The 15,037-nt window shown below is 46.4% G+C and overlaps 1 protein-coding gene across 1 annotated transcript in view; it reads left to right on the top strand.

Moving 5' to 3' along the window:
* Positions 1–15,037, top strand: part of SYNJ2 (synaptojanin 2) — a 151,818-nt gene that overhangs the window by 116,825 nt on the left and 19,956 nt on the right. The window contains 5 exon segments of the mRNA XM_038767874.1: positions 633–789; positions 3,869–3,986; positions 9,935–10,153; positions 12,319–12,397; positions 12,631–12,799. Of these exon segments, the coding sequence (XP_038623802.1) occupies positions 633–789; positions 3,869–3,986; positions 9,935–10,153; positions 12,319–12,397; positions 12,631–12,799 (742 nt within the window).

Genomic DNA, 15,037 nt, shown 5'->3' with positions numbered 1-15,037 from the left:
GGAAGGTGAGGCCCAGAGCAGTTGTGGCTTGCCCAAGGTCACCCAACAGACACGTGGCGGAGTGGGGATTAGAACCTGAGTGCTGTGACTCCCAGACCTTCCTCTTGGTGGGGGTGGATGGGAATCAAAGCCACACAAGCCAAGCCGGGCAACAGGCCTCTGATAAAGGTCCAGCTCAGGAGGCCCAGGCCTGATCCCGCTGCTGATGGAAATAATAATAATTATTAACAATAATAATAATGGTACTTGTAATAATAATACAAGTACCATTATTGTAATAGTGGTACTTGTTAGGCACCTATTTTGTGCCAAGCACTGTTCTAAGCACTGAAAGAGGTACAAGTTGTTTAGGTTGTACACAGTCCCTGTCCCACATGGGGCTCACACTTTTAAATCACATTTTTACAGATAGATGAGATAACTGAGGGCCACAGAAGTGAAGTGACTTGCCTAAGGTCACAGACCAGACATGCGACAGAACCAGTATTAGAACTCAAGTTTTCTGACTCCCTAGCCCATGCTCTATCCACTAGGCCACGCTGCTTCTCTGCAAGGTCTTAAATAATCGATGGTGGTCCCGCCTGACCAGAGTCCCATCAGTCATTTGGGTTATGTGACTTTCTCCTCAATAGATTTTTAAAGACTTCCATGAAGGAACCATTAATTTTGGACCCACGTACAAGTATGATGTGGGCTCAGAGGCTTATGATACGAGCGACAAGTGCCGAACCCCAGCCTGGACCGACAGAGTGCTTTGGTGGAGAAAGAAACATCCCTTTGATAAAACAGGTATGTGGGAACAATGTAATGATAAGGGGAAGCCCCATGATCCGTAAGTAGGAGAGTTTGGAAAGGCATTTAATGAAGATAATACTGATATTTGTTAAGCATTTTGTTTTAGTGGTAATTAAGTACTTATTCAGTTGTATTTATTGAGAGCTTACTGTGTGCAAAAGACTGTACTAAGCACTTACTGTGTGCCAGACACTGTACTAAGTTTGGAGTAGATACAAGCTTATCAGGTTGGATAGAGGCCATGACCACATGGGGCTCATAGTCTTAATCCCCATTTTACAGATGAAGTCAGTGAGGCACAGATAAATTGAGTCGCCCAAGGTCACACAGCAGACAAGTGGTAGAGCTGAGTTAGAACCCAGGTCCTTCTGACTCCCAGTCTCATTCTATATCCTCTAGACTGTGAGCCTGTTATTGGGTAGGGATTGTTTCTATTTGTTGCCGAATTGTACTTTCCAAGCACTTAGTACAATGCTTTGCACACAGTAAACGCTCAATAAATACGATTGAATGAATTAGTCCACGATACATTAAGCACTGGGCTAGGTACAAGAGCATCCGGTCCCACATGGGGCTCACAGTTTAAGTAAAAAGGAGAAGATATAATGACTCTCCATTTTGCAGATGAGGGAACTGAGGCCCAGAGAAGTGAAGTGACTTTCCCAAGGCCACACAACAGACGAGTGGCAGAACTGGAATTAGAACCCAGGACCTCGGACTTCCAGACTGGTGCTCTTCCCACTAGACCACACTGCCTCTTCGAATCCCAAGTTCTCTGAGCCCCCGTCATTCATGCCCAGCCCTAACAGCTACGTCCTCCACAGCCGTGGCTGCTGGGCCTGCAGTGAATGAGTCAATCAGTCAGTGGTATCTATGATCACCTTGTAACCTCCCCAGTGCTTAGAACAGTGCTTTGCACATAGTAAGCACTTAATAAATGCTATTATTATTATCATCAAGCGCTTACTATGTGCAGAACACTGTACTACGTGCTTTGGAGAGTTCAATACAACAGAATTAATGGACACGTTCCCTGAACCATAACGAGATGAAGGGACCAGGTTTGTTTTTCTTCCTCCTTCATAGACCTACAGCCACAGGCAGGGACCCTTGCTTCTGGAGAAGGTGAGAGGGAGCAGAGCCCTCCCCCGGCCCTGACCAATGTCACCCCTCCTCCCCTCCTTCAGATCTTTAGCAAATGTCTCGCCTCTGGTCCTGTCAGCCCCTCCCTTAGAACAGGAGCCCACCTAGGGCACAGACTGTGTCTTCTTACTTCTGTGTGCTCCTAAGCACTAGCACAGTGTTCCATACATGGTGGGCACTCAGTACAGTGCTCTGCCGATGATGTAGCTCCTCTACATGAGGAATTGGGAAGTTCAAGGTAATTCATTCATTGTCATATTTATTGAGTGGTAACTGTATGCAAAGCACTGTAATAATAATTATAGTATTTTTTAAGTGCTTACTATATGCCAGGAGCAGTTCTAAGTGCTGGGGTAGGTACAAGATAATCAGGTTGGACACAGTCCCTGTCCCACATAGGGCTCACAATCTTAGCCCCCATTTTACAGATGAGGGAACTGAGGCCCACAGAAGTGAAGGGACTTGCCCAAGGTTGCACAGCAGACAAGTGGAGGAAATGGCATTAGAATCCATGACCTTCTGACTCCCAGGCCTGTGCTCTATCCACTAGACCACACTGCTTCTACTAAGCTCATGGGAGAGTACTGTATAACAATAAAAAGGCACATCCCCCGCCCACAGTGATCTTACAGTCTAGAGGGGGAGACAGACATTAATATAAATATATGCCATGTATTAAATGTTAGTATAAATAAATAAATTACAGATCATTCCAGCTGCATACTCATCAAACCCAGCCCTGAGAACCCTGGAAGTGCATGTTGTTTTTACACAAAATTTTGGTTCCAATGAATGACAAGTTGGAGAGCACTGGGTGAGGCTGAGTGCAATGACGCTTGAATTGAATGATCTCGTGTGATTAGGAAGTTGGTGCAGATTTTCTACTGTCAGAGTGAAATCCTTCCCTGCCTTTCAGATGTGCTTCTCTGTCCTTTTTTTTTAAAAAAATGGAATTAGTTAAGCACTTGCTCTGTGCCAAGCACTCTTCTAAGCGCACAGTAGATGCAAGCCAATCAGGTTGGGCACAGTCTGTGTCCCACATGGGGCTCCCTGTCTTAATACCCCTTTTAACAGATGAGGGAACTGAGGGATAGAGAAGTGATGTGAAATGCCCAATGGCACACAACAAACAAATGTATAGCCGGATTAAAACCCACGTCCTTCTAACTCCCAGGCCTGTGTGCTAAGCCTCACTAAGTCTTACTGCTTCTACCTTTAATGCAACATGAAAATAGATGTGGAACCCATCTCCTGGGAGATCTTTTAAGGAAAGACAAGATGTCCCTCTGTCCTGCCTGGCTGGTTCCTCTTCCTCCTCCATTAAGTCAGGACTGATCCAGATATCTCCCAAGGCCGCTCAATTGGACTATTCCCCGATTCCATGTTCTATAGCTTGGACTGACCTTCCATGTTTCAGAAAGCTGCTCGGTGGCTCCTAGGAAGCTTCATGTCAGCTGGAAACAATTGTGTCGTTTCAGACCAACGTGGGTGGCTCAAGGTGGTGTTGACAGTGTGACTTACAGGATAGAGCATGAGCCTGGGAGTCAGAAGGACCTGAGTTCTAATCCCGCCTCTGCCACTTGTCTGCTGTGTGATCTTGGGAAAGTCACTTCCCTTCTCTGGGCCTCAGTCACCTCATCTATAAAATGGGGATTAATTCTGTGAGCCCTATGTGGGACAAGGGACCGTACCCATCCAGCTTAACTTGTGTCTACCCCAGTGCTTGGCCCATAGTAAGTGCTTAACAAGTACTATATTATCAATGGAATGAAATTCATGTTTAGGATTTTGTAGACCAGGACCAAGGGAGCTGTGAACGGGGGTGGGATGTGAATGTATTTGGTGGCTTTGTGAGATGTGAGTTCCTAGAACAGTTGAACATTGAGCATCATTGCACTTCAATATGCTGTTCTGTGTAAATCCCATTTAGCTGAAGAGATCAACCTTCTAGACAACGATATAAACTTTGAGGCAAAAGTCAAACATACCTGGTCCCCTGGTGCTCTCATGTACTATGGCCGTGCAGAGCTGCTTGCGTCGGATCATAGGTACTGGCCGTGTTGTTTGTTTGCTTGCTTGTTTGTTTTTAATGGTATGTGTTAAGTGTTTACTATGTGCAGGCACTGTTTTAAGTGCTGGGGTAGATAGAAAGTAATCCAGTTGGACACAGTCCCTGTCCCTGGTTCCTTCCCCTCTGCCTTCAAACATGCCCATGTCTCTCCCATCCTAAAAAAAACCCTCTCTTGACCCCACCTCACCTTCTAGTTATCGCCCCATCTCCCTCCTACCATTCCTTTCCAAACTCCTTGAACGAGTCGTCTACATGCGCTACCTCGAATTCCTCAACACCAACTCTCTCCTCGACCCCCTCCAGTCTGGCTTCTGTCCCCTACATTCCACGGAAACTGCCCTCTCAAAGGTCACCAATGACCTCCTGCTTGCCAAATCCAACGGTTCATACTCTATCCTAATCCTCCTCGACCTCTCAGCTGCCTTCGACACTGTGGACCACCCCCTTCTCCTCAACATGCAATCCAACCTTGGCTTCACAGACTCCGACCTTTCCTGGTTCTCCTCTTATCTCTCCGGTCATTCATTCTCAGTCTCTTTTGCAGGCTCCTCCTCCTCCTCCCATCCCCTTACTGTGGGGGTTCCTCAAGGTTCAGTTCTCGGTCCCCTTCTGTTCTCGATCTACACTCACTCCCTTGGTGACCTCATTCGCTCCCACGGCTTCAACTATCATCTCTACGCTGATGACACCCAAATCTACATCTCTGCCCCTGCTCTCTCCCCGGCCCTCCAGGCTCGCATCTCCTCCTGCCTTCAGGAAATCTCCATCTGGATGTCTGCCCGCCACCTAAAACTCAACATGTCCAAGACTGAACTCTTTGTCTTCCCTCCCAAACCTGCCCTCTCCCTGACTTTCCTATCACTGTTGACAGCACTACCATCCTTCCCATCTCACAACCCCGCAACCTTGGTGTCATCCTCGACTCCACTGTCTCGTTCACCCCTCACATCCAAGCCATCACCAAAACCTGCTGGTCTCAGCTCCGCAACATTGCCAAGATCCGCCCTTTCCTCTCCATCCATACCGCTACCCTGCTTGTTCAAGCTCTCATCCTTTCCCGTCTGGACTACTTCATCAGCCTCCTCTCTGATCTCCCATCCTTGTGTCTCTCCCCACTTCAATCCATACTTCACGCCGCTGCCCGGATTGTCTTTGTCCAGAAACGCTCTGGGCATGTTATTCTCCTCTTCAGAAATCTCCAGTGGCTACCAATCAACCTGCACATCAGGCAGAAACTCCTCACCCTCAGCTTCAAGGGTCTCCATCACCTCGCCCCCTCCTACCTCACCTCCCTTCTCTCCTTCTACAGCCCAGCCCGCACCCTCCGCTCCTCTGCTGCTAATCTCCTCACCGTGCCTCGTTCTCGCCTGTCCAGCCGTCGACCCCCGGCCCACGTCATCCCCCTGGCCTGGAATGCCCTCCCTCCCAACATCCGCCAAGCTAGCTCTCTTCCTCCCTTCAAGGCCCTACTGAGAGCTCACCTCCTCCAGGAGACCTTCCCAGACTGAGCCCCCTCCTTCCTCTCCCCCTCATCCCCCTCTCCATCCCCCATCTTACCTCCTTCCCTTCCCCACAGCACCTGTATATATGTATATATGTTTGTACGTATTTATTACTCTATTTATTTATTTTACTTGTACATGTCTATTCTATTTATTTTATTTTGTTAATATGTTTGGTTTTGTTCTCTGTCTCCCCCTTCTAGACTGTGAGCCTACTGTTGGGTAGTGGACTGTCTCTATATGTTGCCAACTTGTACTTCCCAAGCGCTTAGTACAGTGCTTTGCACACAGTAACTGCTCAATAAATACAATTGATTGATTGATTGATTGATTGTCCCACAAGGGGACTCACAGTCTTAATCCCCATTTTACCCATTTTACCAATGAGGTAACTGAGGCACAGGGAAGTGAAGTGACTTGCCCAAGGTCACACAGAAAACAAGTACCGTGTTGTTTGTCATTTGTGTCTTTGTGTTCCCCTAGGCTATCGGGAGGGGCTTTTGCCCTCTGTGGGGCCTTAGTTGTTTCTCCATTAGGGCTTCTTAAAGAGAGCTGCCTTGGGACTGAGCTTGAAGTGGTCATCTCTGAGACTCTCAGTTCTTTCGCCTTCTTGGTCAGCAGAAGTCAAATCGAAGCTATTTGGAAACAGGCTGTCAGAGACAAGGGGTCCTCAGTGGGCAGAGCTAGTTGATGAGGAATAGACAATTGCAGGAACCCAGATGGAGAGAGCAAATTTTAACTGTAAATATACCTGTTGTATCCGAAGACTCAAAGGTAATCTTAAATCAGTCAATCAGTCAATTTTATTTATTGAACGCTTACTGTGTGCAGAGTACTGTATTGAGCGCTTGGGAGAGTACAATACACCAATACAACAGACACAGTCCCTGGCCACAACAAGCCTATAGGCCAGAGGGGGAGATAGACATTAATATAAATAAATTACAGATCTGTACGTAAATGCTGTGGGGCTGAGAGGGGGGATGAATAAAGGGAGTAAGTTAGGATGTCACAGAAAGGAGTGGAAGAAGAGGAATGTAGGGCTTAGTCGGGGAAGCCCACTTGGAGGAGATATGCCTTCAGTAAGGCTTTGAATGGGGGGATGTCTCTCGGCTATGAAGAGGGAGGGTGTTCCAGGCCGGAGGCAGGACGTGGGCTAGAGGTTGGTGGTGAGATAGATGAGATCGAGGTTCAGTGAGAAGGTTGGCAGTAAAGAAGAGAGCTGTGTGGGCTGAATTGTAGGAGAATAGCGAAGTGAGGTAGGAAGGGGCAAAGTAATTGAGTGCTTTTAAGCCAGCAGTGAGGTAATCTAAAACAAATGTTATTAATAATAATAACGGTATTTGTTAAGCGCTTACTATGTGCCACGCACTGTTCTAGGTGCTGGGGTAGATACGTGGTAATCAGGTTGTCCCGTGTGGGGCTCACAGTCTTAATCCCCGTTTTACAGATGAGGTAACTGAAGCACAGAGAAGTTAAGTGACTTGCCCAAAGTCACACAGCTGACAAGTGGTGGAGCCGTGATTAGAACCCTGACCTCTGACTCCCAAGCCCAGGCTCTTTCCACTAAGCCACACTGTTTCTCCTAGGTTTCCAGGAGCCTGGGCCAAGTGAAGCCTTGTGTGGCGGGAAATAGTATCCTTGGGGTCAGCACCCCAGTTGGAAAACAGACCTTGTCTACAAGTGTCATGTTCGATCAGTTAGTAGTATTTATTGAGTGCTTACCATGTGCAGAGCACTGTATTAAGCATTTGGGAAAGTTCAGTGTAACGGAGTTGGAAGATGTAATCCCTGACCAACAAGCTTATAGTGCATAAGTGCTATGAGACTGAAGGTGGAGTGATTATTAAGTGCTTAATGGGTCAAATTCAAGTATAAGGTAACAGAAGGAAGAGGGAGTAGGGAAATGAAGGTTTGGTTGGGAAAGGTCTCTTGGAGGAGATGTGGTTTTAATGAGGCTTTGAAGTTGGAGAGTAATAATAATAATTATGGTACTTGTTAAGTGCTTACTATGTGCCAAACACTGTTCTAAGTGCTGGGGTAGATACAAGTCAGTCAAGTTGAACACAATCCCTGTCCCACATGGGGCTCACAGTCTTATTCCCCATTTCACAGATGAGGTACCTGAGACCCAGGGAAGTTAAGTGACTTGTCCAAGGTCACACAGCAGATATGTGGTGGAGCCGGGATTAGAACCCATGACCTGACTTCCAGGCCTATGCTCTATTGACTACACCATGCTGCTTCCCTGGAAAGTGGTTGGTTGCCATATATGTAGGGGGTGGGAGTTCCAGGCCAGAGAGAGGCTGTGGGCAAGGGGTTGGCAGCAAGATAGATGAGTTTGAGATACAGTGAGTTAGGCTGGCATTAGAAGAATGAAGTATGCGAGCTGGGCTCTAGTAGGAAATCATTAAGGTATGATAGATGGGTGCTTTAAAGTCATGTTACGGAATTTCTATTTGATGCTGCCTATCAACCTCTGTATCAAACAAAAACTCCTCACTATTGGCTTCAAAGCTGTTTATCACCTTGCCCCTTCTTACCTCACCTCCCTTTTCTCCTTCTACATCTCAACCCACACACTCTGCTCCTCTGGTGCTAACCTTCTCACTGTGCCTCATTCTCACCTGTCCCACTGTCAACCCTTGGACCACGTCCTACCTCTGGCCTAGAACACCCTTCCTCCTCAAATCTGTAAAACAATCACTCTTCCCCCTCCCCTTCAAAGTCCTACTGAAGGCTCACCTCCTCCAAGAGGCCTTCCCAGACTAAGCCTCCCTTTTCCTCAGCTCCCCCTCCCTTCCGCGTCACCTCGACTCACTCCCTTTGCTCTCCCCACCTCACCGTCCCTCAGCACTTAATGTATATATGTTTATATCTATAATTCTATTTACTTATTTTGATTCCTGTTTACTTGTTTTGATGTGTTATTATCTATAATTCTATTTATTTATATTGATGCCTGTTTACTTGTTTTGATGTCTGTCTCCCCCCTTCTAGATTGCAAATCCGGTGTGGGCAGGGATTGTCTCTATTGCTGAATTGTACTTTCCAAATGCATAGTACAGTGCTCTAAACGCAGTAAGCGCTCAATAAATACGATATGGGCAACTACTGGAGGTTCTTGAGGAGTGGGGAAGCCTGGTCTGACCTTTTTTTGTTTTTTTTTTTTAAGAAAAGTGATTTGTGCAGCAGGGTGAAGTGTGGTCTGGAGTTGGAACAGACAGGAGTCAGGGAGGTCAGCGAGGGGGCTGATGCATTTGAGAGGGCAATTTCTGTAGAGTGAAGGGGACAGAAGCCGGCTTGGAGAAAATCAGGAGGTAATTAGAGGAGAGGAAATGGAGACAGTGGGTGTAGACAACTCGCTTAAAGACTTAGGAATGGAAGGATAGGAGAAAGATAAGGCAATTATTGGAGGGAGCTGTGGGCATGTTTTTAGGATAAGGGTTACATGGGCATGTTTGAAAGCAGTGGGGAAGAAGCCATTGGAGAGCAAACAGTTGAAGTCAGCAGTCAAGGAGGGAAGAAGAGAGGGGACAAGTAATTAGATAAGGTGGGAAGGGATGGACAGAGTAGATTTTGAGAGATCTCCTCTTGAAATACTGCTGGGAAAGATGGGAGAGTAGAAGGAGCAAGGAGGAGGGAGGGACTGGGAAAGAGCAAGAAGGATTTGGGGGAGATCACACCTGATGGTTTCAGTTTTCTCAATAATGGAAATGGCCTAGTTATTAAGGGCAAGCATGCGGGGGTGGTGTGGGATGGACAGAGGTTGACAGATACACAGCAGCAGGAGGAGGAGAGACAGTTCCTTTGCTCCACTGTCAACTAGCTCTGAGGGAAAGCCACCCTGTGAGTAACTGAAAAGATGAAAACTAAGGATGATGGTGACATCTGAGGTTGGAGTGGGAAGGAGGAAATAGAATTGTGCCCTCCCCACCCCCACATCCTTCCACTCGGAGGTGATAATTCTTTGTGAAATGTCATGGAGCAGGGTCTTGTTGCTTGGGCTGAGACTCTAAGAGGAATGGAAGACTCACAGCTTGCATCTCTTTTCAGTGTTGGGTCCAACTTAACCAGCATTTCTCCTCACTTGGGCACCTTCCCATAGGAGAGTCACTCAACTTTATTGTCTCTGACTGGCATAAAAGAGTATACATTTTCTCTCCAATCACGCAGAAATCTCGCTATTACTTTGAATGTAAATTTTAAAAAGCTGGATAGGTTTAATGTTCAGTCTTTTAGCCTTTTAGGATTCAGTTTCCAGTGGGGTCAAGATTGTAGATATGGGGCCAGCTCATTCCTCCCATTAGTAACTTGGGTGTTAAGTAAACCATCAAATTTATTGGCTCCTTGTCGTCGATATTTAATGTGTGCAATTGATTGAAATCATTTTGCTAAAGTGGTCTGTGTGTCTCCCCCCCAGGCCGGTGCTGGCTGTGGTGGATGTGGAAGTTCAGGAAGTTGATGTGGCTGCTCGGGAGAGAATCTTCCAAGAAGTTTCTTCTTTCCAGGGACCTTTGGATGCCACGGTAGTGGTAAACCTCCAGTCCCCAACCCTGGAAGAGAAAAATGAATTTCCTGAGGACTTGCGCACTGAGCTCATGGAAACTCTGGGGAATTTTGGGACAATTGTTCTCGTCAGGTGAATTGTAGATCAGTTTGTGGATGCACCCAGACACCCAGTTGACTTTTCTCATGGTCATTTCAGACCATTGAAAACTGCAGGAAACCCTAAGGGTGTCTCCTCTTTCCACTTTTTAGGATTTGGGTCCTAACTTCGCTCCCTTTTTATTTCCTTAATAGTATTTATTTTAGCGCTAACTATGTGTCAAACACTGTTCTAAGCACTGGGGTAGGTAAAAGCTAATCAGGGTAGACACAGTCCCTGTTCCAAGTAGGATTCCTAGTCTTAATCACCATTTTACAGATGAGGCACAGAGAAGTTAAGTGACTTGATCAACGTCACACAGCAGGGAAGTTACAGAGCTGGGATTAGAACCCAAATCTTCTCATTCCCAGGTCTTTGTTCTTTCCACTAGACCATAGTACCTGTTTGAACCTGTTTGGTTCTGTTTGAACCAGAGGTTGGGTCTGCTCAGCAGCTCCATAATCCCTAATTTTCTAAACTTACACATGCCTTGAGAGAATACTTCTTTCCTTCCTGCCAGCAGAACTCTCATCAGAACAGGTTGGTGTGAGGGGCCCAGAAGCACCCTGCTATCCTTGGCTTGTCTGGAGGGTATGTGAAATCCTTCACACTGGAGAGAAGAATGGGGGGGTTGCAGCAATACTTTTTGTTTTTTAAGTGGTATTTGTTAAGAGCATACTATTGGCCAGGCACTGTCTTAAGCCCTGGGGTAGATGCAAGATTATCAGGTCAGACACATGCTGCTTCCCTTGATACTCTTCAGAGTTCATCTGTCTTTGGTGCTTTTATCCTTCTCCAAAGGGATGGGTGGCCTCTCCCTAAATCACCATTACTGGGCCATGTTCCAACAACTTTGCTTGGTCTTTTATTCAACTTCAGTGGGCGGTTAGTAGAAGGGGACTCAGTGACTTAGTCTGAAAGCTCCTTGTGGGTAGGGTACATGTCTACCACCTTTTTTTTTTCTTTCTGGTATTTAAGTGCTCACTATGTGCCAGGCACTGTCCTAAGCGCTGGAGTAGATACAAGCTAATCAGGTTACACACAGTCTGTGTTTCCCGTGGAGCTCCCTGTTTTAATCCCCATTTTACAGATGAGGAAACTGAAGCCCAGCAAAATGAACTGACTTGCCCAAGGACACACAGCAGACAGGCGGAGGAGTCGGAATTCGAACCCAGATCCTCTGACTCCCAAGCCCATACTCTTTCCACTGGGCCTAGCTGCTTCTCATAGGCTATGCTACTTCTCATTCTGCATTGTCCTCTTCCAAGGGCTTAGTACAGTGCTCAGCACACAGTAAGTACTTAATAAATGCCACTGATTGATTAGGGTGGTGCACACCCCTCTTCGTTTCAGGATTTGTATGCACAGGAGTAAATGAGCATTAGACCATGCTTGGGATCTAGAAACCAGGCCCATAATTCAAAAGTCCAAGTGAATATGCTAGGCCAGTTTTGATTGGCCTCAAAGTAGAATCCATCAGTTAGTCATTCGTATTTATTAAGTGCTTACTGTGTTCAGAGCACTGTACTAAGCACTTGGGAGAGTACAATGTAACAGACACATTCTCTTCCCACATTGAGTGACAGACATTAGTATAAATAATGTACAGATATGTACATAAGTGCTGTGGGGCTGGGAGTGGGGACAAATAAAGGAAGCAAGTCTAGGTGGTGCTGAAGGGAGTGGGTGAAGAGGAAAGGAGGGCTTAGGGAAGGCCTCTTGGAGGAGGTGTGCCTTCAAAAGCCTTTGAAGGTAGGGAGAGTAATTGTCTGTCAGATGGATATGAAGAGGGAGGCCGGAGTCAGGATGTGGGCAAGAGATCGGCAGCGAGATAGACGAGATCGAGGTACAGTGAGAAGAGTGGCATTAGAGGAGTGGAATCCCTTAAAGCATTTGGGCTCCTCTACCCTATCCGTAAAATGTATACCGAACCAGCCCCTATCAAGGAAACTGGTGAGGGCCAATGCATTCATAGCTGTATAGGACTCCCACATGAAAATCAGCTGGGTTCTTAACTTATTTTAACCACCCAACGAGCACTGCTTTCCTCTGATCCAGAATAATGCCGAGAGTACCAGTATTTTCAACCAGCCCAAAACACGGTGAAGGAGAACATGGTTTCCTTATCTTAGCCACACTTTATGGCGTTTTTCTCCTAGGATCAATCAAGGACAAATGATGGTGACATTTGCAGACAGCCGATCAGCCTTCAGCGTTTTGGGTGTGGATGGCATGAAGGTAAATCACTTGTCTTTTCTGTGCCAGACCCCTAGGCTTCCTAGCTCTGGAAATCCTTTCCAGGAAAATTAGGATCCAGGGGCAGAGAACCAGGGGCCCTGCTCTGAGTGGATGTCCGAAATCCTCAGAGAAGAAGCCTGTCCATGGACCTTCACCCCAGGGCCACGTTTGGGACTTAGGGCTTTAGCTTTGGTGCCAGAGGAAGCATGCTAATCTTCTCCATGACTTTGCAGGTGAAAGGCCGAGCCCTGAAGATCAGACCCAAAACCAAAGATTGGCTGAAGGGGCTGAGAGAGGAAATCACTCGGAAGCGAGACAGCGTTGTGTCCATGTCGCCCACAGCCAACTCATGCCTGCTGGAGGAAAACTTTGACTTCTCAAGCCTGGACTATGAATCGGAAGGTTGGTAGCTAACCTCTGTCAGTGGCCCCAGGGGCCGTTCCCGGACATCCGTAGCAGAGGAGGAAGTGCAGAGCGGAATTGGGCAGGGAACGTGGCTGTTTATCATTCTATTGTACAGACCAAGTGCTTAGTACAGTGCTTTGCACACAGTAAGAAGCCCATAAATATGATTGAATGAGTGAATGAATGAATGAAGTGCTCAGGCCTGATTGTCCTGGGGAAAGAGAGACTGTCGGGAAGTCTACTAGTCTACATCACTACATTCAGAGATTGTTTAAGGAACCACCAAATGGCAGGTGGGAGGAGGAGAACTGAGTGACAGGGGCTCTTAACACCCACTTTTCAGGGTAGACTGGATTTTTCATCATAGCTTTAAGAAGCTCCATTCATGCATTGGCATAGATATGATCCTACCATATTTGCTTGCAAAATTGCATCCACTGCATCATTTTCTCCCTGACCTCCCTGATCTTTAAGGAAGAAATAAAAGGCTACTTGATTTAGGCTAGGATATTGGCTCAGCTGCTTAGGAAGAGAGGAAGGGTCGGAATGGGCTAAGCTAGAGCCAGAGAAGGAATTAATTCACTGAGATTGGGGAAGGAAGAAGAAAAGAAAATGGGTAATTCCTTGAGGGCCTATTGTGTGCAGCATTTGGGAGAGTGCAGTAGAAGTAAGAGAAGCAGTCTTGGAAGTGCCCGCTTACTTTTCTCTTACTTCTCCACTTTTTCTTATCTTCCTCCTTTTTTTCTTTTTTTCTCCTGCTCCCGATATTGCTAGACATAATTCTTATATGGCCTCATGTACCAGTCAATTAATAAATGGTATTTATTGAGTGCTTACTGTGTGCAGGGCACTGTACTCTAGACTGTGAGCTCATTGTGGGCAGGAATGTGTCTGTCATTATATTGTATTCTCCCGAGAACTTAATACAGTGCTTTGCACACAGTAAGTGCTCAAAAAATATGATTGAATGAATTTACTAAGCAGTTGGAGGAGTAGAATGCAACAGAGTTGGTAGACACTTTCCCTGCCCACAGTGAATATATCAGTCGATCAATCAATGGTATTTATTGAGCACTTACTAAGTAGAGAGCACTGTACTTTGCACTTGGAGGAGTGCAACAGAATTAGTGGACCCATTCCCTGCCCATAATCAGTCAATCAATCAAAGGTACTTATTGAATGCTTAATGTGTGCAGAGCATGTACTAAGCTCTTGGGAAAGTACAACACAACAATATAACAGACACTAGATGTGGAGATGTAATAGCCCCTTTTTTCTTTGGGGCTGTAAAAATTATGCTAAGTAGGACAATTATGAGGGTAAATCCAGCTTCTTTGTTTTTTTAATGTCTACACCTTGGAATGTCATGCTTTGGGAGTTTTCAGATCTGGAAGAACTGGATTATTAGACTGAGCAATTTGAGAAAGGAGTTGAGTTCAGAAGTGAGGGCCTTCTTTCCATGCCCTTTAGACTAAACAGGTGTCTGGAGGACGCCCAAAAAGATGGTAAGAACAGAAACTAAGAGATAGCACCTGCATTGGCCATGACTCTGCGCCCATTGGATAAAACACACACATATTGTTGGGGGCTGTAAGACCGGGGCTGCCAGGCAGCAGATGAAACAGTGTGGTGTAGTGGCAAGAGCAGGGGCATGGGAGAAGGACCCGGGTTCTAATCCCATCTCCACCCCTTGTCTGCTGTGTGGCCTTGGGCAATCACTTCATCTCTTTATGTCTCAGTTCCCTCAGCTGTAAAATGGGGATTAAGACAGTAAGCCCCATTTTGGATGTAGACTGTATCCAACTTGATTAGCTTGTATCTATCCCAGTGCTTTGTACAGTGCCTGGCACATAATAATAATAATTATGGCATGTGTTAAGCACTTATTACTACACTCCCACTAAGACCCGGCCCTCTGGCTCCTCTAATGCTAATCTTCTCACTGTGCTTCCATCTCATCTATCTCACCCACCACCACCCCCGCCCATGTCCTTCCTCTGACCTGGAATGCCCTCCCTCCTCAAATCCAACAGGCAATTACTTTCCCCTTCAAAGCCTTTTTGAAGATACATCTCCTCCAGGAGGCTTCCCTGACTAAGCCCCCAGTTCCTCTTCTCTCACTCCCTTCTACGTCATCCTGACTTGCTCCCTTTGTCCATTCCCCCTCCCAGCCCCACAGCACTTATGTAAATATCTGTAATTTATTTATCTTAATGTCTGGTTTCCCTGTCTTCT

The sequence above is a fragment of the Tachyglossus aculeatus genome, chromosome 2 (assembly GCF_015852505.1).
Source record: "Tachyglossus aculeatus isolate mTacAcu1 chromosome 2, mTacAcu1.pri, whole genome shotgun sequence".
Classification (NCBI taxonomy): Eukaryota; Metazoa; Chordata; class Mammalia; order Monotremata; family Tachyglossidae; genus Tachyglossus; species Tachyglossus aculeatus.
Note: the sequence above shows the minus strand (reverse complement) of the source record. Positions and strands in the feature narration are given on the sequence as shown.